The sequence below is a fragment of the Bufo gargarizans genome, chromosome 7 (assembly GCF_014858855.1).
Source record: "Bufo gargarizans isolate SCDJY-AF-19 chromosome 7, ASM1485885v1, whole genome shotgun sequence".
Classification (NCBI taxonomy): domain Eukaryota; kingdom Metazoa; phylum Chordata; class Amphibia; order Anura; family Bufonidae; genus Bufo; species Bufo gargarizans.
The window spans coordinates 52,290,774-52,316,894 of record NC_058086.1 but is presented as its reverse complement, the minus strand read 5'-3'; the positions used below and the strand labels follow the sequence as shown (position 1 = coordinate 52,316,894).

The window sequence follows — 26,121 nt, the reverse complement described above, 5'->3', positions numbered from 1 at the left end:
AGGGGGTCGGGGCTCCGCGCTCAGGGGGTCGGGGCTCCGCACTCAGGGGGTCGGGGCTCCGCGCACAGGGGGTCGGGGCTCCTCACTCAGGGGGTCGGGGCTCCGCAGCTCCATGCACAGGGGGTCGGGGCTCCACGCTCAGGGGGTCGGGGCTCCGCGCTCAGGGGGTCGGGATCGGGCTCCACAGGCAGGGGATCGGGGCTCCGCACTCGGGGGTCGGGGCTCTGCACTCAGGGGGTCGGGGCTCCGCACTCAGGGGGTCGGGGCTCCGCACTCAGGGGGTCGGGGCTCCGCACTCAGGGGGTCGGGGTTCCGCACTCAGGGGGTCGGGGTTCCGCACTCAGGGGGTCGGGGTTCCGCACTCAGGGGGTCGGGGCTCCGCACTCAGGGGGTCGGGGTTCCGCACTCAGGGGGTCGGGGTTCCGCACTCAGGGGGTCGGGGCTTCGCAGGCAGGGGGTCGGGGCTCCGCGCTCGGGGGGTCGGGGCTCCGCGCTCGGGGGGTCGGGGCTCCGCACTCGGGGGGTCGGGGCTCCGCGCTCAGGGGGTCAGGGTCGGGGCTCCGCACTCAGGGGGTTGGGGTCGGAGCTCCGCGCACAGGGGGTCGGGGCTCCGCAGCTCCGTGCACAGGGGGTCGGGGCTCTGTGCACAGGGGGTCGGGGCTCCGTGCACAGGGGGTCGGGGCTCCGCGCTCACGGGGGTCGGGGCTCTGCGCTCACAGGGGTCGGGGCTCCGCGCTCAGGGGGTCAGGGCTCTGCACTCAGGGGGTCAGGGCTCCACACTCAGGGGGTCGGGGCTCCGCACACAGGGGGTCGGGGCTCCGCACTCAGGGGGTCGGGGCTCCGCACTCAGGAGGTCGTGGTCGGGGCTCCGTGCACAGGGGGTCGGGGCTCTGCACACAGGGGGTCAGGGCTCCGCGGCTCCGTGCACAGGGGGTCCGGGCTCCGCACTCAGGGGGTCGGGGTCGGGGTCGGGGCTCCGCACTCAGGAGGTCGTGGTCGGGGCTCCGTGCACAGGGGGTCGGGGCTCTGCACACAGGGGGTCAGGGCTCCGCGGCTCCGTGCACAGGGGGTCGGGGCTCCGCGCTCAGGGGGTCGGGGCTCCGCGCTCAGGGGGTCGGGGCTCCGCGCTCAGGGGATGGGGCTCCGCGCTCAGGGGGTCAGGGCTCCGCGCTCAGGGGGTCGGGGCTCCACGCTCAGGGGGTCGGGGCTCCGCGCTCAGGGGATCCCTCCGCTGGGACATTCCTAAATTTCCTCTAAACCCCTAGAATAAATCCACCAATCACAAGGCCGGTTGAAGCAGAGGGCGGGGCGGACGTCGCGTCTCGCCCTATCAGCGCGCAGTGGGCGTGGCCGTAGAGTGCAGTCTTTTGTTGGCCGCCGATAAAGAAACAATAGTGTCTGAGCGGAGAGAGCGGCCGTGACGTCACATGCGGGGGTCCTGCTTCATCGTGACGTCACACTCGGCTTCTCAGGTCAGGAGGAGGCAGCAGCAGGACCTGGGGGTTTCTGATCCTCCGGTATCACATGACTGAAGTACAAACTGCTCCCCGTGTAGTGACGTCATAGTAGAGGGGGGATTCCGTGACGTCACAGAACACTCTTGGACTCCGCACGCTCGAGTTAGGACCTTGGCTTCGTTCACACGTGGCAACTCCGAGACTTGTCTGCTGGGATGGGAGGAGGACGGTGGGTGAGCGCCCTGCTACTGGGGCTCCTGTGCCTGCTCTCAGGGGCTCTGACTCCAGGTAAGTGCCTCTCTCTGGGATACAAGGGGTTACACTTAGGACACAAAGGGTTAAGTGTCAGTCACCGCTCTGCACACGATTGGAGTGTATGGGGTTAATTGTAGGGGATGGGTTTGCATGTAACTGGGATACAAAGGGTTAATCGGGTGTTGACAACACCCCCATTATTCTGTGCATGCAGCATACAAGGGGTTAATTGGGTGACAGCTCGGGGGGTTCACCGTATCTCAGCTGTGTACTGAGGGGGTTCGCCATATCTCAGCTGTGTACTGGGGGTTCGCTGTATCTCAGCTGTGTACTGAGGGGGTTTGCTGTTTCTCAGCTGTGTACTGGGGGGTTCACTGTATCTCAGCTGTGTACTGGGGGGTTCACTGTATCTCAGCTGTATACTGAGGGGGTTCGTCGTATCTCAGCTGTGTACTGAGGGGGTTCGCTGTATCTCAGCTGTGTACTGAGGGGGTTTGCCGTATCTCAGCTGTGTACTGAGGGGGTTTGCCGTATCTCAGCTGTGTACTGAGGGGGTTTGCCTGTATCTCAGCTGTGTACTGAGGGGGTTTCGCCGTATCTCAGCTGTGTACTGAGGGGGTTTGCCGTATCTCAGCTGTGTACTGAGGGGGTTGCCGTATCTCAGCTGTGTACTGAGGGGGTTTGCCGTAATCTCAGCTGTGTACTGAGGGGGTTGTGCCGTATCTCAGCTGTGTACTGAGGGGGTTTGCCGTATCTCAGCTGTGTACTGAGGGGGTTTGCCGTATCTCAGCTGTGTACTGAGGGGGTTTGCCGTATCTCAGCTGTGTACTGAGGGGGTTTGCCGTATCTCAGCTGTGTACTGAGGGGGTTGCCGTATCTCAGCTGTGTACTGAGGGGGTTTGCCGTATCTCAGCTGTGTACTGAGGGGTTTGCGTATCTCAGCTGTGTACTGAGGGGGTTGCCGTAATCTCAGCTGTGTACTGAGTGGGTTTGCCCTTGTACTGAGGGGGTTTGCCGTATCTCAGCTGTGTACTGAGGGGGTTTGCCGTATCTCAGCTGTGTACTGAGGGGGTTTGCCGTATCTCAGCTGTGTACTGAGGGGGTTTGCCGTATCTCAGCTGTGTACTGAGGGGGTTTGCCGTATCTCAGCTGTGTACTGAGGGGGTTTGCCGTATCTCAGCTGTGTACTGAGGGGGTTTGCCGTATCTCAGCTGTGTACTGAGGGGGTTTGCCGTATCTCAGCTGTGTACTGAGGGGTTTGCCGTATCTCAGCTGTGTACTGAGGGGGTTTGCCGTATCTCAGCTGTGTACTGAGGGGGTTTGCCGTATCTCAGCTGTGTACTGAGGGGGTTTGCCGTATCTCAGCTGTGTACTGAGGGGGTTTGCCGTATCTCAGCTGTGTACTGAGGGGGTTTGCCGTATCTCAGCTGTGTACTGAGGGGGTTTGCCGTATCTCAGCTGTGTACTGAGGGGGTTTGCCGTATCTCAGCTGTGTACTGAGGGGGTTTGCCGTATCTCAGCTGTGTACTGAGGGGGTTTGCCGTATCTCAGCTGTGTACTGAGGGGGTTTGCCGTATCTCAGCTGTGTACTGAGGGGGTTTGCCGTATCTCAGCTGTGTGTACTGAGGGGGTTTGCCGTATCTCAGCTGTGTACTGAGGGGGTTTGCCGTATCTCAGCTGTGTACTGAGGGGGTTTGCCGTATCTCAGCTGTGTACTGAGGGGGTTTGCCGTATCTCAGCTGTGTACTGAGGGGTTTGCCGTATCTCAGCTGTGTACTGAGGGGGTTTGCCGTATCTCAGCTGTGTACTGAGGGGGTTTGCCGTATCTCAGCTGTGTACTGAGGGGGTTTGCCGTATCTCAGCTGTGTACTGAGGGGGTTTGCCGTATCTCAGCTGTGTACTGAGGGGGTTTGCCGTATCTCAGCTGTGTACTGAGGGGGTTTGCCGTATCTCAGCTGTGTACTGAGGGGGTTTGCCGTATCTCAGCTGTGTACTGAGGGGGTTTGCCGTATCTCAGCTGTGTACTGAGGGGGTTTGCCGTATCTCAGCTGTGTACTGAGGGGGTTTGCCGTATCTCAGCTGTGTACTGAGGGGGTTTGCCGTATCTCAGCTGTGTACTGAGGGGGTTTGCCGTATCTCAGCTGTGTACTGAGGGGGTTCGCCGTATCTCAGCTGTGTACTGAGGGGGTTCGCCGTATCTCAGCTGTGTACTGAGGGGGTTCGCCGTATCTCAGCTGTGTACTGAGGGGGTTCGCCGTATCTCAGCTGTGTACTGAGGGGGTTCGCCGTATCTCAGCTGTGTACTGGGGGGGGGGGGGTTCTCCGTATCTCAGCTGTGTACTGGGGGGGGTTCGCCATATCTCAGCTGTGTACTGGGGGGGGGGGGGGGGTTCGCCGTATCTCAGCTGTGTACTGGGGGGGGGGGGGCGTTCGCCGTAACTCAGCTGTGTACTGGGGGGGTTCGCCGTATCTCAGCTGTGTACTGGGGGGGTTCGCCGTATCTCAGCTGTGTACTGGGGGGGTACGCCGTATCTCAGCTGTGTACTGGGGGGGTATGCCGTATCTCAGCTGTGTACTGGGGGGGTTCACGGTAACGCCCGCCTGTCACATCGGAGGGCTCCCGTTATCACCGGGGTGGATGACACTGGGTAACATAGGATTAACCTCTTCATATGCAGCTTACAGAGAATGACCCCCACCGGCGAGTCCTCCTCTGGGGGGAGGGGCAGACACGAGCGTGCCACACTGCGCCAAAGTTCTGAAGTTTAGGAATAGAAACCGCCGGCTCCGCCCACCGCGGCCGGAGAATAAAGAAGGCTGCACTTAAAGGGGCAGTCCACCTCCAGGCAGTTGTCAGGGGAGTGCACGTCCCATTAACCCTACATCTTCCTGCCCATATTTTGGAAACTTTTTATTTTAGGAAAACATTTACCCCATAAAGTGGGTGATGTCTCCGGGGCGACCACCAATATGGCCGCTGCGCATCGACTGCTCACTGCGCACGCACAGCGGCTGCTGGGAGTATTGGTTGTCACTTAGCTTTCCCAGAGACAGATAGGAGTCAGAGACGGTCGCGCAGCCGTCGTTCAGGCGGATGATGTAACGGGAGGGACACGCGGCGAGGCGGCTGCTCTGTGCACGTTGTCAGTAATGAGAGGGTTAATGCGGCAGAGATTAGTGGGCGCAGAGAAGCGTCCGGCGTGTGTGAACCTGCAGTGTGAGCGCTGCTCCTGAGGGATCGGCTGAAGTGTATCACCAGAGACAGAAGCCGATCATCATCATCACACTGCATTGTCTTCTGCAGACTGCGGGGCTCTGACCAGAGGCTCAGGCTGCTGATCTGCCCCCTATACTTTAAACTGCAGCTCTTCCTGCTTTGGCTGCTGTGTATAACCACAAGCTGAGCAGAAAGTCAGCACATGAGGAACTGGGAGGAGCCTTGAAAAGGGGGAGGAGCTCCATCAGGCGTAGAACTACAAGTCTCAGTATTTTGCACTCTAATACTACTATGGCTGTTCTGGGACTTGTAGTTCTGCAGCGGCTGCACTGGGTTTCTGGACCATCAGATGAGGGATTATAGGGCTCCTATTTATATACTGGGGGGGGGGGGGGGGGTGTCACCCAGCTTTCCCAGAGACATCTCACACATAGCTTTCTGCTGCTCCAAGCCCCGACCTGCCGGATAATCGCCTGCCGGGCGTGAAATCTGCGAGTTCCTGCGAAGCAGCGTCTCCCCCCCCCCCCCCCCATGACAGATCCAGGTGCCCGGAGCGACAGTTCACAACTCCCTGCTAAAGCTGCAAGAAAACAGACTCTTCCGAGATCGCGAGGGGAAAGGTGTCAGCAGCAAGGTGGGCACTTACCTCTCCCCTGTAGATGTGTGATACAGTCCGCTGAGCTGTGTATCTAATCCTATCCTGTGTGATACTGTCTGCTGAGCTATGTATCTAATCCTATCCTGTGTGATACTATCTGCTAAGCTGTGTATCTAATCCTATCCTGTGTGATACTGTCTGCTAAGCTGTGTATCTAATCCTGTCCTGTGTGATACTGTCTGCTGAGCTGTGTATCTAATCCTATCCTGTGTGATACTGCCTGCTGAGCTGTGTATCTAATCCTATCCTGTGTGATACTGTCTGCTGACCTGTGTATCTAATCCTATGTGATACTGCCTGCTGAGCTGTGTATCTAATCCTATCCTGTGTGATACTGTCTGCTGAGCCGTGTATCTAATCCTATCCTGTGTGATACAGTCTGCCGAGCTGTGTATCTAATCCTATCCTGTGTGATACTGTCTGCTAAGCTGTGTATCTAATCCTATCCTGTGTGATACTATCTGCTAAGCTGTGTATCTAATCCTATCCTGTGTGATACTATCTGCTAAGCTGTGTATCTAATCCTATCCTGTGTGATACTATCTGCTAAGCTGTGTATCTAATCCTATCCTGTGTGATACAGTCTGCTGAGCCGTGTATCTAATCCTATCCTGTGTGATACTGTCTGCTGAGCCGTGTATCTAATCCTATCCTGCGTGATACTGTCTGCTGAGCTGTGTATCTAATCCTATCCTGTGTGATACAGTCTTCTGAGCTGTGTATCTAATCCTGTGTGATACTGCCTGCTGAGCTGTGTATCTAATCCTGTGTGATACTGCCTGCTGAGCTGTGTATCTAATCCTATCCTGTGTGATACCGTCTGCTGAGCTATGTGTCTAATCCTATCATGTGTGATACTGTCTGCTGAGCTGTGTATCTAATCCTATCCTGTGTGATACTGTCTGCTGAGCTGTGTATCTAATCCTGTCCTGTGTGATACTGTCTGCTGAGCTGTGTATCTAATCCTATCCTGTGTGATACTGTCTGCTGAGCTGTGTATCTAATCCTATCCTGTGTGATACTGTCTGCTGTGCCGTGGTACACTCTGGATACGGCGATTCCCCGGTTTCTGATACATTCTCTATCGGGTGGCGGTTCCTCTCGTTCCCTGTGGCCGGTGGCGTTGACATCACAGTCTGCGGAGGTGCGATTTCTCCCACCAGTCCACGACGCGCCTCCAAAACTGGGTCATGGCACAAGGGATTCGTGTGAAATCCAGGTCACCACAAAGCGTCATGTATGTAATTCCCTGAAATTTCATCCAAAATAAACCCGTTTAAAGGGCCAGTTCTTTTTTTTTCCACCTTTTGCTCTGCCTGATCTCCAGCCCCGTTCTCCCTGAATGACCCCCAAACTGTACAAAACGAAAACTAACCATCCAGTGATGGGGAGGGGAATACTGCCGTGTGATAAACCAATATCAGCCGCTCCTCTTATAACGCTCCAGCGCTGATATAACCTCCAGACATTGCATCATATGTGACTGATATCAGCCGCTCCTCTTATAACGCTCCAGTGCTGATATAACCTCCAGAGACATTACGTCACATGTGACTGATATCAGCCGCTCCTCTTATAACGCTCCAGCGCTGATATAACCTCCAGAGACATTACATCATATGTGACTGATATCAGCCGCTCCTCTTATAACGCTCCAGTGCTGATATAACCTCCAGAGACATTACGTCACATGTGACTGATATCAGCCGCTCCTCTTATAACGCTCCAGCGCTGATATAACCTCCAGAGACATTACATCATATGTGACTGATATCAGCCGCTCCTCTTATAACGCTCCAGTGCTGATATAACCTCCAGAGACATTACGTCACATGTGACTGATATCAGCCGCTCCTCTTATAACGCTCCAGCGCTGATATAACCTCCAGAGACATTACATCATATGTGACTGATATCAGCCGCTCCTTTTATAATGCTCCAGCGCTGATATAACCTCCATCACATGTGACTGATATCAGCCGCTCTTCTTATAACGCTCTAGGTCTAGAACGTTTATGGGGGTTTATACTATGACTCTCATCATCTGTCTGGTCTCTGAGCAAATGTTTACCCCATCTTCCCCGCCTGCGTCAGTGCCGGAGCCGAGTGCTTCCTAATAGGGTCTGGAGCCGCTCCTGGAATCTGACTCATCTCTCCGGAGATTCCTCCCCTCAATCACAGGACGGCTGAGGTGTAAATTGTATAACGTGTGAAAATCTGCGCCGCAGAGACTTCCTGGCACCTCCGAGCTTCAGAGGCCGCGATACATTTATTGATGCACTTGTGTAGCGCTGACATATTGAACAGCACTTTACTGACACTGTCCCCAAGAGCTCACAATCCAAGTTCCCGATCAGTCCGCCTGTGGAGTGCTGGAGGAAACCCACGGGGACAGCATACAAATTCCTTGCAGATTCTGTCCTTGGTCGAATTCAAACCTAGAACCCCAGCGCTGCCCTGTATGGGGCTTGCACTGGATCCCTGCACCACCTCCACTCTGCTACAGGAGTGCAGTACACTCCTGTCCTGAAATCCTCTGTGCTGCTGGGACCCTGCTCCCTCCACTATGTAACTCTAATCCTCTGACCTCCACAAGATCACCACACTCCTCTCCTGAAATCCTCTGTGCTGCTGGGAGGACCCTGGTTCTTCTACTATGTAACTCTCCGACTGTGACCTCCACAGGATCAGCACACTCCTCTCCTGAAATCCTCTGTGCTGCTGGGACCCTGCCCCCTCCACTATGTAACTCTAAACCTCTGACCGCCACGAGATCAGCACACTCCTCTCCTGAAACCCTCTGTGCTGCTGGGAGGACCCTGCTTCTTCCACTATGTAACTCTCAGACTGTGACCTCCGCAGGATCAGCACACTCCTCTCCTGAAATCCTCTGTGCTGCTGGGGGCCCTGCTCCTTAGAGATGGGGGGTTTCTGGTGTTTGGTTATTTCCTGGTCTCCTTCTCCTTGTGAGCCCCGCGCTCTCTTAAGGGGGTGGTGTTGTGGCTGGCACGGCGCCCTCCATGGCACGGGGCAGAGCTGAACGGCTGCAGTGTCTTGTGGTCGGGGGCAGGATATTGCTGTGTTTACCCGGCTGCTCTTATGAATGGCGCAGTGTGTGTGACCCCGGAGCTGAGCGTCATGGAGCTTTCCTGCAGACCCCCGCTCATAATCCTCTTTTCATGGGGGGGGGGGGTGGAGGAACAGGAGAGGTCATCAGGATCCTGACACCGCGCAGCCCCTTTAAATGGAGTAGCCGCGGATCATGTGTCAGACCCCCGCCCATCAGTGTCTGCCCTGGAACCGCTGATAACGGGGGACAATAGACAGCCTGTCCCTCTATCCCTCCTCCTGTCATCTGTTGTATTTTCTTCCAGGAGACGCCCAGGAGGAAACAAGCCACCCGCCCGCTGCCAGCCCCCCCCCTGTGAGTGTCTCGGGACCCCCAGACACAACGTCCGAGCCGCCAGGTAATGACCTCATCACAGATACCGAGCGCCCGTCCGCTCCGCCCTCATCCACCGCCAGCGTGCCGGAATCTGATGGCGCAGGAAGCAGCGTTACCGCCGCATCGGGAGACGGCACCAGAGCTAGTGATGAGATGGCGTCTGACCCCACCGGGCCCCCCCCTGTGACCGCCAGCAACAGGACCACCAGTGCAGACGTCACCGAGCCGCCAGCCCACAACGTGACAGCAGGTGGGTGACATTTCATGGAGAGGCTCCCACTGTAGGGGAGACAGTCAGTAGTGCAGGTACCAGCCCGTTACACGTTGGTTCCTCCCCTGCAGACACCGGGACACAGACGCCCTCGCTCCTCGCCACCCTCAGGGCCTCCGCAGCAGCCGAGACGCAGCCCAGCGATGACTCCACTCCGTACACGACGACCTCCATGTCTGTCCACTCCACCTCGATGTCCGCCATCACCATCAGCCTCTTTGTCAGCACCACAGTGACCTCCCAAGAACGGCGCAGCCCAGCCACACAGCGCGCCACCGCGCCGCACACATCCCGGGCGGAGGTGCAGAGGGAGCCGTCAGTGCTGGAAGTGGGGGACGAGAAAGGTATGAGCGGAATATCAAGGGGTTGTTACAATGTATCAGTGCAGATAAAAGTTCAGCCTGGGGTTCAAAAGAGGAAGAATGCATTGGAAACGGTCAGCAAGCATGTGGCCAGGTGCTTTTTAGAGACCCTGAACCAGCAGAAATGCTGGAAGATTTCAGCTCTGAAGCTGCAGAATTACTACTAATGTATCGACTGCTGTTTCTCCTTTATGGATATTGTATATGTGACCGCGGTCGAGGGACTGTTGACGGATCCTGTGATCTGATGCCATGTTCCCTTCTGTTGCAGATCTGACTGGTTATCCCTCCGGGAACAGCTCCAACCCCCTGTTTGTGATGATCGTCTCCGTCTTCACCATCATGGTGGTCATGGTGGTGGTTGTAGTTGGTTTCCATCGATACAAGAAAAGGAACAGCCGCACCGAGTTCAGACGCCTGCAGGATCTGCCAATGGTGAGACACTGAGAACAGCGCGCGGCCTCCTCCATTACTGTCCCAGCATGCAACAGTAAACCAATCTGACTGGAAACCATCAACAAGTAGGCTGCTGTTGATGGATCTTATATTTTTGTTTGCACACCTGGGACACTCAAAGTGCTAAATGGAAAAACAAAAATAACAGATCCAACAACAGCAGCTTGTTGACAGTTTCCAGTTGGCAAAAAAAAAAAGTGAAAACCGCAAAAAGGTTAGGACCGATCCTAGGCGCTCCCGCCACTGCTGGCTGACCCTCAGGGAGCATTGAGGCAATTATTTAATTCTCCGATTTGATGTGGTGGGTTCATAGTATATGATATCTGTAGGGGTCCCCCACACAGTTTTGCGGGTCTCTATAGCTTTCTAATAATAATTTATGTTTCAGTTATTCACCTTTTCCCAGACCTCTGCTTGCTGTCAGTGAGTGGAATTGCTGGCCTCGTCCCGCTCGCACAGCTGCAGGTTGTCACACTGTATAGGGTCCTGCGCGCTGTGCCCTGTACTGATACATTGTAACTACACCTCAGATGTGTGAGGATTAGATCAGGAATTGTTTCTATTCACTGACAACAAGCAGAGCTGACCAGCTGTTGCTGAATTCTCTCTTTCCTTTGCAGGATGACATGATGGAGGACACCCCGCTCTCCCTGTACAGCTACTAGGGGGGCCGGCAGAGCGGCGCACCCTCCGTGCCTTCGCTCAGATGCACTTTTGGGGAAGGGGGGCTTTTGCGGATACTATGTGATACAAACACGATCCAGACACTACTGAAGATCCCTCCACGCCGCGGCGCGCCCCCTCGGTGTCTGCGCTGGTCTGTCAGCTGCCCTCCGGTCTGCAAATGACGCCGCCGCCATCAAAAACGCCAGAGCACGGTGACATTATTATTTATGTTGAGATTGGTGCCGGAGATGCTAAAACCTGGGGGGCGCCCCCCCCTTCCTCCCCCAATAAAATTACGGACCTGGAGAGGCGCCACATTCCTAAAAAACGTCCCATCCAGCGCCTTGCCCGCGAAATCTCCAATTAAGACAATCAATCCGGAAATATTGTAAATTGCGTTATCAGTCGGGGTGTGTTCACCATTACATGGTCGTTTCCGTAGACGCCGCACTTGTTGTAGATTACTAACCCCTCGTCTGCACTCAGGGTAACAAGTCTGGTGGGGGCGTGGCCCTGCCTCACCGGATAGACGCCATCGCACAGGGTATTGCCCTACAGGACCCGGCTGGAGTCACCGCCATACCGCGCCATTGTTGAACAGAAGGAGCAGGAAGTTTCCCGCTTGTCCGGCGAATACAACCGTGGTGAGAATTGTACGGAAATAGTTTTCTTGTTCATTTTATTAATTGAGGAATAAAGTTTTATTTTCCCCATTTTCCTGTCTTTATATTATTATTTTTTGCGCCGTCCCAGATACGGTGGTAGCATCCGTCCGGCCGATCCATCTAATTGCCGATTGCAAGTCGTCTCATATAGAGTCATGTAGCTGCACATAAAACCCATGAGATCTACTCTAGTCACATCCAAAGCTGCATTCACAGTTCTGCTGGCTTCTTGTTAAGAGAGCAGTGGCTTGTGGGAGATCAGATGAGTTTGCCATAGTTAAAGCTTTTCTGAGTGGAGCTAAACCATTCATTGCTATCTGCAGAATTTTGAAAGCAGCTCTGGATGTGAATGGAGAAAACACCTGTTTGTAAACAGTAAAGCAAAAAGTATCTACAAAGTAACTACATTTATTTACATGAAAATTCCTTAAAGGGGCCACATCCTTCCATCCTCCCCTATTATTCACCTCTGTAAGGCCCCGGGCCATGCATACGTTATAAACTGCACATCAGGGTTAGATTTTGTTAGGATCTACATTATGAAAATAAAAGTTTCCATTGTTTAATAAAATCTCCAGATAATAAATAAATCACAAAATAACTTAAAATCAGAAATCACTTAAATATGGAATCCCAGAAGTGCATACAGTATCTCATTATTGTGATATCCCTCTGTTATTCCTTCTGGAAATCTGAGACCCGGATGTTATGAGGAGTGCACCCTACATGGTCAGCACTGATTGGACTGTGCAGGGGACCCCTACCCCTACCCCCATTTGGTAAATTAGTCATACATTTCCAGGAGGAATAACAGAGGGAAGTTATTTCTATAACAGAGGGGAAGATGTCAGGAGAGGGGGGGGGGGGTGTAAAATACAGCGCATGTTCCTGGGGGCGCCATTTAAAAAAAAAAATTTCAGTGCGCTACAAAAAATTGCGCTTATTATTTGTGGAGCACAGAAGTGACGGGGACGGTCCCTCTTAGATCAGTGACCAGCGGAATCTCCAGCAGAGACAACTCGTGATGATACAGAGCAGAGGAGCCGTCACAGTCTCAGCAGGGGGGGATGGGGTGTATCTGACCCCAGAGTTCCAGCAGCTTCAGTCTCTCTGCAGGTGGAGTAGCAAAGTACAGAGTCTGCTCCGCCGAATACTTCTCCTCTGCCGGCAGCACGTCCCGGTACCTCCCGTCCCTCCAGTTACAGTTGAAGTTCTCCAGGAGGCTGATCCTGTCCTCCCTGCTGGGCACACAGTCTATGGGCCGGGTCTGCTCCAACCCCGGGGCCTGGACATCGGCAAACACCAGCACCGCGCGGATGGCGAACCAGCCCCCGAAGCGCGGGTGAATGCAGACCCCGAACATCTTCTGCAGGAGCAAGAGACACAGGAAAGCAGCATTAGGAATAGGTGCTGGTACTATACTGCCACCCGGTGGCCATGGTGAGGAACTGCAGGACTGGATGAAAAGAAGGGGAGAGGGGCGATTCACTAGGTCTGAACGTTACCCCAATGTGGGCGACAACTGCTACACAGTCCCCTATAGGAGTTGTCACCCAGCTGAATGACCGTGGATGTTTTTAGATCTCCCCTTTTTTTCCTTCCTTTGCTTTTTATAGGTATCAGTATCCACTGTAGTTCTAGCATTCTATTCCTGAATCAGGTGGCTCAGGATGAACAGAATCCAGGCACGCACAGTCCCCTGACAGATGAAGAAGCAGAAACTCTAACCCGTGGACTCTGCCCCCGGCCTCTCCACTAATCTTCAGGAGGAGGATGGGGGGAGTAATCCGATAAACCTGCACAAGACGGCTGAGACTCACCCAGGGGTCCCCTTCATCACCGCAGACCCTCCCCCATCCTGACATAAACTTCCCATGTCCAAGAGGTTCTGCAGCAGCTGGGGCAGCACAGCTTATAACTCATCCCTCAGCTGCTGCAGAACCTCCACCACCATTCCCTGTGACTGATGTGATCCCTTCCCTCCTATTTAAAGAGGTTCTGCAGCAGCTGAGTAATAACAGTCACACTGTATATGACGATGCAGTCCACCAAGCAGGGGCCCCTCCCCCACGTGCCTGTGGAGTGCCCCTTTAATAATTCCCGGGGCCCCCTGTACTGTCACGCCTGGTGCTGATCCCTCATCGCCTCCTCCTGGCAGCCAGTGTTGCACTCACCTTCTTCCCCCAGGGATCGCTCTCCACGTCTTTCCTCTGGTAGTAGTACGCCGCTCCGGACACGTGCGCCGCCGTCTGCATCAGAGCCTTTGGCCGCCGATTGGGATGAAGCTCGTAGTCGTAGATGACGTCAATCCTGTGCGAGGAAAATCTCTGCGGAAGAAACCAGAGACCAATCAGATCGCTGTCCCATGTGATGTCACTGTCAGACTGGCCCGCCCACCTATTCAGGATACACCCATGCACAGCTGTCTACCTCCAAGCCCAATCCCTTCTTCCAGACCCCGCCCATGTGGAACTGTACCTCCAAACCCAACCCCTTCCTCCAGACCCCACCCATGACCAACTGTCTACCTCCAAACCCAACCCCTTCCTCCAGACCCCACCCATGCAGAACGGTCTACCTCAAGCCCAACCCCTTCCTCCAGACCCCGCCCATGCAGAACGGTCTACCTCAAGCCCAACCCCTTCTTTCAGACCCTGCCCATGCAGAACTGTCTGCCTCAAGCCGAACTCCTTCCTCCAGACCCCGCCTATGACCAACTGTCTACCTCCAACCCCTTCTTCCAGAACCCGCCCCTGCAGAACGGTCTACCTCAAGCCCAACCCCTTCTTCCAGACCCCGCCCATGCAGAACTGTCTACCTCCAAGCTCAACTCCTTCCTCCAGACCTCGCCCATGTGGAACTGTACCTCCAAACCCAACCCCTTCCTCCAGACCCCGCCCATGACCAACTGTCTATCTCCAAGCCCAACCCCTTCAGAACCTGCCCATGCAGAACGGTCTACCTCAAGCCCAACCCCTTCTTCCAGACCCCGCCCATGCAGAACGGTCTACCTCAAGCCCAACCCCTTCTTCCAGACCCCGCCCATGCAGAACTGTCTACCTCCAAGCTCAACTTCTTCCTCCAGACCCCGCCCATGCAGAACTGTCTACCTCCAAGCTCAACTCCTTCCTCCAGACCTCGCCCATGTGGAACTGTACCTCCAGACCCCGCCCATGACCAACTGTCTACCTCCAAGCCCAACCCCTTCCAGAACCTGCCCATGCAGAACGGTCTACCTCAAGGTCAACCCCTTCTTCCAGACCCTGCCCATGCAGAACTGTCTACCTCCAAGCCCAACTCCTTCCTCCAGACCCCGCCTATGACCAACTGTCTACCTCCAACCTCTTCTTCCAGAACCCGCCCCTGCAGAACTGTCTACCTGAAGCCCAAACCCTTTTTCCAAACCCCACTCATGCCCAACTGTCTACCTCCAAGCCCAACCCCTTTCTCCAGAACCCGCCCATGCAGAACGGTCTACCTCAAGCCCAACCCCTTCTTCCAGACCCCACCCATGCAGAACTGTCTACCTCCAAGCTCAACTTCTTCCTCCAGGCTCCGCACATGCCTAACTCTCCACCCCCAAGCCCTGCCCCCCTCACCTCCTGTGCCAGCGCCATATAGTGTGACACGCACTGGTCGATCGGGTCCTGGAGACTCTTCAGCTTTTGCTGAGCAAGGAAAGGCTTAAAGGACTTCTCAAACATGGCGGGAGCGCTCAGCACGACAAACGCCAGCGTGTCAGGAGGGTAAGAGAGATGGAAGACGGGCTCCAGGACGCCATTGTACCAACCAACCTGCAGCCGAAACATAGGGGAGGGGGTGACGTGCAAATCCAGAATGTGGGGTCAGCTGTATTATAATGGCTCAGTACAGAGTGCTCTGCAGTCTCTTACCCAATAAGCCACACCCTCATGTGCATCCACCTGTCAACTGCTTTCCAGTCTCTTAACTTCTGAGCATCTGATATCATGCTTGTTCTAAATGGTCTTTTCCACTGAGCCCAGACCTCAGGCTTATAATTTGTTCTCTTACTCACTGACCCTCCACCTCTGACATATACCTTTCTCAGACATTTACTCACTGATCCACCAAAACAGCCATACGCGTTCTGAGGTCTCTTACCCACTGAGTATCAACCTCAGACATACACCATCCTCGGTCTCTTACCCACTGAGCCACATCCTCAATCATTTATGTCTATTCCTTCTGTAATAAATGCTTTCCAGAAAAGTGTAGAAAGACTGAGCACTCGCCAGCTAGACCAATTGGAGAACAAACGAATATGTAGCAAAATATTTTATTTAATATTTAAATAAAGCCCTGAATCTAAAAATGTAGCGGAATCAATAATATAATATACAATAAAAAATTTGATGTTCACATATAATGAATACACCTGTAGTAAAAAATGCGGTTATATATATATAGCTTAAACAATAATAAAAAACATGTTAGGGCAATTGTTCACAGTGCATATGTAGAAAATTGGAATAAATATTTGGTAGACTGCTGATCAGTTCGGGGAATATGCCAAATATAATGTCCAGATCGGGATATTGTAATAAATATGCGATCAGTCACTGGTTAATACAATAGATGCGCCAGATATGGTATCCAATAGTTGTCAGTAATCGAAGAAAAATTGATGTCCCTGTGATAGTTCACTTCTTATATAATACTTTGATGCAATGTAGCTAGGTGGACATGTGTTTAAAAGGGTATAATACACCTGTTAAATGCCGTCTAGTGTGAGCGTAGCCGGGGCGTCCCACGAGGCTCACTAAGTTAGATTCGGCGGTACCTTAGTCTGGTCTAAGGTACCGCCGAATCTAACTTAGTGAGCCTCGTGGGACGCCACGGCTACGCTCACACTAGACGGCATTTAACAGGTGTATTATACCCTTTTAAACACATGTCCACCTAGCTACATTGCATCAAAGTATTATATAAGAAGTGAACTATCACAGGGACATCAATTTTTCTTCGATTACTGACAACTATTGGATACCATATCTGGCGCATCTATTGTATTAACCAGTGACTGATCGCATATTTATTACAATATCCCGATCTGGACATTATATTTGGCATATTCCCCGAACTGATCAGCAGTCTACCAAATATTTATTCCAATTTTCTACATATGCACTGTGAACAATTGCCCTAACATGTTTTTTATTATTGTTTAAGCTATATATATATAACCGCATTTTTTACTACAGGTGTATTCATTATATGTGAACATCAAATTTTTTATTGTATATTATATTATTGATTCCGCTACATTTTTAGATTCAGGGCTTTATTTAAATATTAAATAAAATATTTTGCTACATATTCGTTTGTTCTCCAATTGGTCTAGCTGGCGAGTGCTCAGTCTTTCTACACTTTTCTATATATTATTCTACCTATGACTGGGTGAGTCATAAATAGACTTAGTAGCACCCATTTCCACAACTGTATGCGGAGTGAGCCACCATACCATAAATATATTCCTTTTTGATAAATGCTTTCCAGCCTCAACTTACGTCATGCTTGCTCTACAATCTCTTACCCACTGGCCCTCCACAACAGCCGTATACCTTTGTTTGTCTCTTACCTACTAAGCCTCATCCTTTGTCTTTTTGAATGTGCATTCCTTCTTTGCATCCACCTGTCATATATGCTTACAAGTCTCTTAATTACTGAGCCTCTTATGTTATGCTTGTTCTACAGTCTCTTAAAACATGTATATATGTCCCAGCCTTCACAACATCTATACACCTCCTGTGGTCTCTTAGCCACTGATCCTTCACCTCCTGTGGTCTCTTAGCCACTGATCCTTCACCTCCTGTGGTCTCTTAGCCACTGATCCTCCGCCTCCTGTGGTCTCTTAGCCACTGATCCTCCGCCTCCTGTGGTCTCTTAGCCACTGATCCTCCGCCTCCTGTGGTCTCTTAGCCACTGATCCTCCGCCTCCTGTGGTCTCTTAGCCACTGATCCTCCGCCTCCTGTGGTCTCTTAGCCACTGATCCTCCGCCTCCTGTGGTCTCTTAGCCACTGATCCTCCGCCTCCTGTGGTCTCTTAGCCACTGATCCTCCGCCTCCTGTGGTCTCTTAGCCACTGATCCTCCACCTCCTGTGGTCTCTTAGCCACTGATCCTCCACCTCATGGGGTCTCTTACCCACGGATCCTCCGCCTCCTGTGGTCTCTTAGCCACTGATCCTCCACCTCCTGTGGTCTCTTACCCACTGATCCTCCGCCTTCTGTGGTCTCTAACCCACTGAGTCCCCTGGTATCTCCACCGAATTGCTGATGGCTCCCTGTACCGAGCCTCTTACTCACTGCACCACAGTCTGGCCCTGATTAGCCTCCAGCTGTCATCCAGGCTGCCCAGACTCTTACTCACTTTGCCACCTTCAGGCTCTTACACACTGAACATCTTGTTGGGTCAGTCATATCCACCAGGTGACTCTCCCGATGCTGCAGGACTACACACCCTGTCAGAACACCCTGGGAGTAGTAGTTTGTCCGCAGCCTGCTCTATGGGCTCTCTTCCTCACTGAGCCTCCTCCATCATCAGTTCCGGGGGTCACAGCGGGCCGGTTACCTGGAAAGGGTGCACCTCGAACCCCTGCGGCTGTAGCGCCCCCCGCAGCTTCTCCAGGATCTGCACGTGTGATCCCATGACACCGCCACAGTCACCTCTAGCCGCGGCGCCTCCTGGGACTTGTAGTACGGGGGCGGGGCTGATGACGTGTACAAACATTACGGCGCGGTGATCCTTGGGACTTGTAGTCTCTATCTGCCGGCGCTGTAGTCCACACTAAGCAAAGAGAACTACACATCCCGGCCTCCTCCGCGGCATCTGCCGTTACCGAGCGCTGGACGCTGCTGGTGCCCGGGAGACGGTTTGAATGATCAGCGGAGGTGAGAGGAGCCGGGGTCCCGCTCTATGTGTGGTCTGTACCCCAGCTGAAGCTTTGTTACACTGTATCAGTGCAGCTAGTGCTCTGATTATCTGGACCGGGTACACTGTAACGACCCCTCAGCTCCTCATAGATCTGTACGTTCTCCAGGATCTGCCGCCGCCATGAACTGGGACTCTAAGCTGGAGCAGGTCCTCACGGCGGCCGACGACAGCATTGCGAAGATCAAGGTGAGCAATATGTGGCCCCCGAGCTACGGGCCCCTGGATGCCAGTCTGCGACAGAGCCTTGTGTAATGGAAGCTCTGGGTCTTCCTAATAGCCTAATGTTCCTCTGCTTGCTGTCAGTGGATGGGAACATTCCTGAGTCTGCATATGCTGAGAACCACTTCTCACAGCTGAGGGTTTGTTACAGCTGTATTCAGACTGATACATTGTAACAAACTCTGTGCAGAGCCTCCTGTCTGCACTGTAACAAACCCTCCGCTGTGAGAAGGATGTTTTCATTCTGATGTCGGCCATGTACAGAGAGCAGTAACGTCCAGGGGCCCGGGGCCCCCATTGCGGTTGGTGTTTTGTGCCCGCCTGACGCTCTGTTCTTTGCAGGAGCGGCTGAACACCCGGGGAGACCTCGCCAAAGGTAAGATCGCAGCTCCCTGGAGGGTACAGCAGAAAAGTTCTGCAACGCTCTAATACATCTTTGATTTCTTCTTAGATCTCTGCTTGCTGTCAGTAAGTCAGAACTTCCTTATTTTACGTCTGGTAGCTGAGGGTTCGTTCCTGTGTATCAGTGTGGACCTTTCTCCCTGATCTCTCTCCTGTCCTGGACTCCAGTAATTACATTGTCCCTATTCCTTGACAGCAAGCAGAGATATTGAAGAACTCTGAGTCTGTAAGAGCTGTTTTCCGACACGCGGATGGTCCGTATATTATGATGGTGATTTATTTATTTATTTTTTCAGATTTCTGCTTTGATTTGCCTCCTGTCAGGCGAGCGCTGTATGTCGACACAGCGGCCGTTAAACCCGCCTCACCGCGCCCGCCGCCCGCCGCGCTGGTGTCCTCTGAAGACATGGTGAACCTGAGCAGTCAGCTGCTGTCACAGGCCAAGGTATGATGTCATCGGCTCGCACGCGGCGCCATTGTAAGCTGCTGGAGTGGGTGTCCTGGGGGTAGGACCCCCCCCCCCCCCCCCCGCCCCACATTGATGACCCCGGGGGGCCCTTGTTTTTCATTCCCCTGATCCCCCGTCTCCCCTTTACCGCCAGATGATAACCTCCTTGCATCACGCCATCGGACGCCTGGAGCGGGACCGCGACCTTCACGTCCAGCGCATTCAGAGCCTGGAAGGTAATAAGCTTATAATCACCGGATAATCTGATCGGTAACGACCTTCCCGCCATAGAAATCCGAGGTCCCCGTTCCCGTATTAGCCTGGACCCCGGCAGGGGCGTGATGTGGGGGTCGTGCGTTCGCACCCCAGGGGGCGGGTGCCAGTAATGTTTCACATGTTGCACAGATGAGGTGCGGCGGCTCGGCGCCTCGCGTGGACTGGACGCGTCAGAGTCTCTGCTGGAGAGGAAGATGGAAGGACTGCGGCAGGAACTGTCCGTCGAACTGCGCCACCTGGAGGACAGAGTGAGAGATTCCGCCAGCCCCTCGCTGCGCTCTGCCGCCAGCATCTTACAGGAGGTGAACGAAACGTGAGTATAAAGGCGACTCGCCGCCATCCGTGTTAATGTCGCACAATTCAGCTTGCGCTTCTGACTGGTCCAAGTAACAGAATTATGAATGCAGCTCTGGAGAAGACGGCCGATGACACAGAGCAGTAGTGAGAGTTCAGCTCCGCAGGGTGTCTTATATATTTCTGTCACTTGCAGGAAGCGGTTAATATGGAAAGAGTACGAGAGTCTGCGGCGAGACACCGACTACATGCACCAGCGGCTCCGTGAGTGTCTCCTGCTGGGGAGGGGGTCATGTCCTGGAACCCCTCCGTCACCATGATTGCCTCTCTCCTATAGGCCGCCAAGAGGACGACTTACTGCGGCAAATCTCAGGTGGGCAGGAACTGAAGCGGGCGCAAGAGAAAAACGCCACGGTAGGTGGGAGAGGGGCAGGATCCGGTGCCGGCTGCACCGCTGATCACTGCCGCTCGTGTGACGTCTACGATCTCCCCAGGAGCTGGAGAGGATACGCAGCAGCCACCAGGCGCAGACCCAGGAGCTGGATCGGGTGCGGGCAGACGGGCAGGGAATGCAGCGAGATCTGCTGCAGATCAGGTACCGTATGTGTCCGACACGCCGGGCTCCGCGTTCTTCTGAGCTGTACCGCCATATAGTGTCCCCCTAACTATAACCTCCTCTGATAACCTGGTGCCGGACCTTCCAGGTTATCGGATGAGGGGTCCGCACAGGTGACCCCCCCCCCCCATGGAAATTGTGATCGTTTTCTGTCAATTACTATATTCTGTGATCGTTTATTGAGAATCCTCCGCAGATCAGCGATTGGAGACCTGAAAGAGAACGTGCGGATCCTGGAGGGGGAAGTGTCTGCCCCCAGAGCGCGGAGCGAGCGGCCCGGTGCGTGTCATGTGTCCGGAGATCGGTGATGTCACCTCCTGTATTATATAACCGATATCCTGGAGAGCGGTGATGTCACCTCCTGTATATAACTGATATCTGGAGAGCGGTGATGTCACCTCCTGTATATAACTGATATCTGGAGAGCGGTGATGTCACCTCCTGTATATAACTGATATCTGGAGAGCGGTGATGTCACCTCCTGTATATAACTGATATCTGGAGAGCGGTGATGTCACCTCCTGTATAATATCACTGATAGCGGTGATGTCACCTCCTGTATAATATCACTGATAGCGGTGATGTCACCTCCTGTATAATATCACTGATAGCGGTGATGTCACCTCCTGTATAATATATCTGGAGGGCGGTGATGTCACTTCCTGTATAGTATAACCGCTATACCTCTCTTGACTCTCCACAGCCCATAGACGATCTGGGCGCAGACAGGAGCTCAGCCGCTCGGCCTCCTCTTCCTCCGCGGAGGACGCGCGCTCGTGGATCAGTCTGGCCGACATCAGCTCCGAGGACTCGTCGTCGTACAGCCTTAGCGCTGCTGCTGCTGCGGAGGTCTCCAGAGGTATCTGACCCCCCCAATGATCACTGCCAGAAAGCAATCTTCCCCTCAGGATACACTGGCACATTGTAACAAACTCCCCCCTCTGGGCGCAGGACGAGTTCTCGGTTTCCATTTACAGCCATGAAGAGGAGATCTTCAATAGAGGACTGACCCCCACTAGGGGGAGCACCAAGACGACGGGTCCATTGGAGCTGGATGTAGAGCTCCCCCTAGTGGTGGCACAGTATTAGTGTCTTCCACTGGCAGTGATGTCCTGCGTGTCGACACATTTTTATTTATTTTTTACTCCTGCAGGGTCCAGAGAAAAGTCCAGCGCAAGCGGCGATGGGAGGAGCCAGCACAACCATGACCTGGACGACCTTTCAGACAGCGCCCCGGAGCTCAATTTCAGTGACCTCTGAATGAATGTTGGGGGTCACTGGCCAAAATAATCAGGACCGGAGGAGTCATCGAAAAATGCTCGACTGGGAGAGTTTTTTCTTTTATCTTGTAACATTTCAGCGGCTGCTCAGGGGCCGGGCTGCCATCTTGCTGCGCGGGGGCGGGGCTGCCATCTTATCACAATTATGAATTTAAAGTCTCTGAAAATCGCGAAAGAACATGGATGACGATTGTAGCGCCGTTCTGTGCACCTGCGCCATGATGCTACAGCCCAAAGACTTGTACACAAGCCGCAGTACAAGGGGAGGCTGAAGTACTCTGTGCTGCTCTGCTCAGATTTTATTGTATTTTATTTTTTTAACTGTTTCTTGAATTTAGAGAACAATTTGTCTTCATCAGATGTTGATTTTTTTTTTTGAGGGAGGGCACTGAATGTACTCCGACATACTCAGGACTGTGCTCATTTAAAGGGCCATACACAGTGATGTTTGTCAGTGTGAACTGATTCCTAAATTTACGGTTCGTTTTGTGATATTTTTTTTATATAGAAATGTTGAGAGAGATGTCGTCATTTTATAATATACACCTTATTTCTAGTTTTCCTTGTCCAGTTCTGTGACTACAGCCTGCAGTGTAAAGTATGGAGGTTCTCTCGCTGGTAACCATGCTACATTCAGCCCTTACACCGATAATTACATCCAGAGCTGGTTTCCGGTTGCATCCCTGTTCGGCCCCGGGCCTGTAGGTGCCGTTATCAGAGGATTGAGCTGTTTGGGATTTCACAGATTATCCCTCATAAAACAGAACCTTTATTATGATCTACATTGATATAAACAACCCAAAAGTAACATCCAGTTTATCGCGGTCCATTATGGTGCTGTCCACTGTCTTGTAGGTAGGGTGATGATGATATATATCTCGGGCACTGTCCCTACAACCGTGCACCCTGCCTACGCCAGGATAGCTGCCCCGATGGGGTCATCCCGTATCAGGAACCTCTTAATTACCCTAGAAAGGCCCTAATTCGGGATGGTCCTCTTGTGGAGATGACCTGTCGCTAACATACGTAAACAATAAACAAGAACGTGCAATTGTGAGAAGCCAAAAGTGACCGCACGGTGTATACAAAGAAAACCGCAACTCAAGCTACAATGATATAACCGCACCGTCCGAGTCGTCCGTCCGTAGTTATGAGGGTTGTTGGTAAGATGATGGGGATATCATTTATTCAGATACAAATTCTCTTCATATATGGCCCCAACGCGTTTTTAGGTCCTCAGATATAAGGAGATGTGAGGAACTAGGACTTGAACCCAGTGATCTTGGCTTTGAAGATCTGGTACAATTAGGGTACATTCACACGACCGTGTGTAATCCTTTCCGATTTGCGGTCTGTAAATAACAGAACCGTGTGTCTGTATTTTGCAGACAAATGACTTCAAGTATGTGTTCCGTTTTTTACGGTCCACAAAAAACAGAAGGAAGGGAAAAAAATGAATTATGGTCTTCAAAAATACGGATTCATTGACTTGACTGGTGCTGTGGGCCAATTTGTACGGCCAAAAGTAGGACATGCTTCATATTTTTGCGGAATAGAAATGCGGACACGCGGATGCGGACGACATACTGAATGTTGTCCGCACATTTTATTCACCCATAGGAATGAATGGGTCCGCTTCTATTACGCGAAATGCGGAAAAAATAATACGGTCGTGTGAATGTACCCTTACTGGATGAGAGTGAACGCCCAGGGGGACGGGGCCCATTCACTAATCTCAGGAACAAAAGCAACAAAATGCCCCCAAAACATTGGGGGAGGATAATATTGATTTGTTCCTGAAGTCGGAAACTTGAGATCTAGATGTCAGAAAGCCAGAGCGCCGTAATCTCACGATGTGTGAGCTAGCGCATGCGCAGTGTCCTCATAGTGTTCCTTCCCTGTGCTGGCATTACCCTCAGGGGAGGAACTGCGCATGCGCTAGCTCGTGCATCGCGAGATTACGGCGCTCTGGCTTTCTGACGTTGGGGAGGAGCTTCTGAGGATGCGGTGCTGGACTCATCTCAGGTTCATTTGCATATGGAGCAAATCGGGTTTTTTTACACAATAAAAGCACACAGAGCCATGGGGACTGGGTATTGCGGATGTGCTAGCGGTGATCTAGCAGCCCATGTCCTCAGCTCTATACACAAAATCCCAGTGACAGGTTTCCTTTAAATCTTCAACAATATAAAAAAAAGTGTTTATCATTATTATCGGATTCAAAAAGTTATGGATTACTTAAATCTGACATATTTACAAGAACGGACCCAGATACTACGGGAGGCCCTTGAGGGGAGACTCATTGACCGTAAGGAGTCTGATTTTGTGCTGCCCTTTTTACGGTCTTCCCAAGATTCATACAGCGACTGACCCCCTCAAGGGCCGACCGATAGTATCGGGTACAGGGAGCCTAACCCAGTGTGCCGACTCTACCGTCCTACCGCCGAGACACCACTGACTTACTGAAGCAGCTGGAGGATATAACCATTGAACCCAACACATGGCTAGCCTCAACTGATGTAGAGGAGGCACTCTACACTTCCCCATGGCCAAGGCCTGGCAGCGGTGAAGTATTTCTTCTACTAGATCCATCCAATTGATTAAACACAATCATTTTGTGATCCAACTTTTACATCTCATACTTTGTATTTGACGGTTGTTTTTACCACCAGCTCAGGGGCACCGCGATGGGTGCCCATCCGCGCCCACTTATGCAAATCTGCTGGTGGGAAGACACCGTCGTGTTCTCCGAGTCTATGACCCACTGGACCAAATACATTCCGTTATGGTCAAGGTTTAGGGACGATATTCTGCTATTGTGGTCCGGAACGGAGGAAGAATTCACATTGTCTATGGAGGCGTTAAATGGAACCATATAGCTTTATTTCTTACTTTTGACTCTATCAATTTTCTTGACACACGGATTCAAAGGGGCGAGGACAACTGTATCGAAACCACCCTATACCGTAAAAAAACGTAGACGAACATCCTACTAAGATGGGAGAGTTTTCACCCAAACCCGAAAGGGCAGTTTCTCAGAATTCAGAGAAACTGCTCTGATGATAAGGATTCCACCGATTCAAACAAAGCGGGTGTCCGGACTCGTGTCGCTGCGAGGCGTGCGGAAACGCTAACGTCCTAGACAGAGGCTGACAACTCCAACCCAAAGACAAGAAGAAGCAAGCTGAGGTGGTTCGAATAATAGCGACTTTTAATACGACATCCCATCAAATCCGGGAAATTCATGGCCGGTATTGATCCCTGTAAAAACGGATCCAGATCTCGAGGCAGTTCCCGGCGATCACCTTTAGACTTGGACGGAGTATAGGGGATACAATACTACAGGGTCGCCTTCAAACCCCCTCCAAAAGGTTCTTGGTTCACCGATAGAAAACTTGTTACATTTAAATGCGGTAAAGGTAAAGCCAATGCCAATATATCCATGCGGGCGATACCTGCGCGGACAGCAAACAAAGATCTCCGGGGCCGCTCTTCTGCCACACGGGTGCTGGTGTCTATCTGTCCCAGTGCGACTGTGGACCAAAATACGTAGGCAAAACTAGCAGAATATTCAAGAAAAGGATTTTGGAACATATAGGAGATATCCGGAATAAACGCGACAAGCCATTATCCAGACATGAGATTGAGCCCTTCAGACAATCTATTAGAGGGGGCGACGCTGATAGGTGGCTAAATGGACCTCTACCCTTAATACGGTCACCGCTTCTGGCCTCTATGAGAATACGGGTTTTTCATGCTTCCTGTGATGAACCAGACGATTTATTCTCTTTCTTTTTATATTGAAACTAATATTAATGTCCGGCTAAAATATAAAAACTCCACTTCTTGTAAACTTCCACCATCTTCAAATAACCGAACAATTAGAGCGCTTTACCTTCCGTTATGGATGTGATAATATCAATAGGAAAACTAGAGGAACGGTCAGAAGTCTGGCAACTAAAATGTAATGCGGATAAGTGCGAGATAATGAACCCGGGGCGTAAAAACCCAAGAGCAGAATATACAACCAGTGATACAGTCCTAACCTCAGTATCTGAGGAAAGGGATTTAGGGATCATTATTTCAGAAGACTTAAAGGTAGGCAGACCATGTCATAGAGCAGCAGGAAATGCTAGCAGAATGCTGGGGTGTATAGGGAGAGGCATTACCAGTAGACAGAG

At 52.4% G+C, this 26,121-nt stretch overlaps 3 protein-coding genes across 4 annotated transcripts; 2 read left to right on the top strand and 1 right to left on the bottom strand.

Moving 5' to 3' along the window:
- The first annotated feature begins 1,354 nt into the window (after positions 1-1,354).
- LOC122943118 (mucin-7-like) lies at positions 1,355-11,502 on the top strand. Of its 2 annotated transcripts, none has more exons than XM_044300583.1 (5): positions 1,355-1,745; positions 8,962-9,282; positions 9,375-9,647; positions 9,937-10,100; positions 10,742-11,502. In XM_044300583.1, exons 1-5 carry the CDS (start codon positions 1,673-1,675, stop codon positions 10,784-10,786), a joined length of 876 nt encoding a protein of 291 aa, XP_044156518.1. In that variant the 5' UTR covers positions 1,355-1,672; the 3' UTR covers positions 10,787-11,502. The 2 variants fall into 2 exon arrangements, with proteins under 2 accessions (XP_044156518.1, XP_044156517.1); XM_044300582.1 differs by lacking the exon at positions 1,355-1,745 and adding an exon at positions 5,417-5,563.
- Positions 11,503-11,992: 490 nt separating this feature from the next.
- Positions 11,993-18,161, bottom strand: MMACHC (metabolism of cobalamin associated C). Its single transcript, XM_044300584.1, has 4 exons — positions 18,043-18,161; positions 15,052-15,246; positions 13,627-13,779; positions 11,993-12,818 (listed from the first exon to the last, which is right to left on the bottom strand). The coding sequence occupies exons 1-4, from the start codon at positions 18,118-18,120 to the stop codon at positions 12,507-12,509; spliced, it is 738 nt and encodes a 245-aa protein (XP_044156519.1). The 5' UTR covers positions 18,121-18,161; the 3' UTR covers positions 11,993-12,506.
- Positions 18,162-18,179: 18 nt separating this feature from the next.
- On the top strand, positions 18,180-22,471 carry LOC122943116. Its single transcript, XM_044300581.1, has 11 exons — positions 18,180-18,591; positions 18,967-19,000; positions 19,323-19,471; positions 19,629-19,710; positions 19,880-20,063; positions 20,241-20,308; positions 20,382-20,458; positions 20,539-20,639; positions 20,857-20,939; positions 21,364-21,519; positions 21,814-22,471. The coding sequence occupies exons 1-11, from the start codon at positions 18,526-18,528 to the stop codon at positions 21,918-21,920; spliced, it is 1,107 nt and encodes a 368-aa protein (XP_044156516.1). The 5' UTR covers positions 18,180-18,525; the 3' UTR covers positions 21,921-22,471.
- The last annotated feature ends 3,650 nt before the right edge of the window (positions 22,472-26,121 follow it).

What these genes read in the sequence shown, in the direction of transcription:
- LOC122943118 (XM_044300582.1), top strand. Translation starts at nt 5,461, where the DNA reads ATGACAGATCCAGGTGCCCGGAGCGACAGTTCACAACTCCCTGCTAAA. An exon ending in GGAAAGGTGTCAGCAGCAAG is followed by an intron (nt 5,564 to 8,961) that starts GTGGGCACTTAC and finishes ATTTTCTTCCAG; the next exon opens with GAGACGCCCAGGAGGAAACA. An exon ending in AGCCCACAACGTGACAGCAG is followed by an intron (nt 9,283 to 9,374) that starts GTGGGTGACATT and finishes CCTCCCCTGCAG; the next exon opens with ACACCGGGACACAGACGCCC.
- MMACHC (XM_044300584.1), bottom strand. Translation starts at nt 18,120, where the DNA reads ATGGGATCACACGTGCAGATCCTGGAGAAGCTGCGGGGGGCGCTACAG. An exon ending in TCGAGGTGCACCCTTTCCAG is followed by an intron (nt 15,247 to 18,042) that starts GTAACCGGCCCG and finishes TTTCGGCTGCAG; the next exon opens with GTTGGTTGGTACAATGGCGT. An exon ending in GCGATCCCTGGGGGAAGAAG is followed by an intron (nt 12,819 to 13,626) that starts GTGAGTGCAACA and finishes TTGCTCCTGCAG; the next exon opens with AAGATGTTCGGGGTCTGCAT.
- LOC122943116 (XM_044300581.1), top strand. Translation starts at nt 18,526, where the DNA reads ATGAACTGGGACTCTAAGCTGGAGCAGGTCCTCACGGCGGCCGACGAC. An exon ending in ACAGCATTGCGAAGATCAAG is followed by an intron (nt 18,592 to 18,966) that starts GTGAGCAATATG and finishes TGTTCTTTGCAG; the next exon opens with GAGCGGCTGAACACCCGGGG. An exon ending in GCGCATTCAGAGCCTGGAAG is followed by an intron (nt 19,711 to 19,879) that starts GTAATAAGCTTA and finishes CATGTTGCACAG; the next exon opens with ATGAGGTGCGGCGGCTCGGC.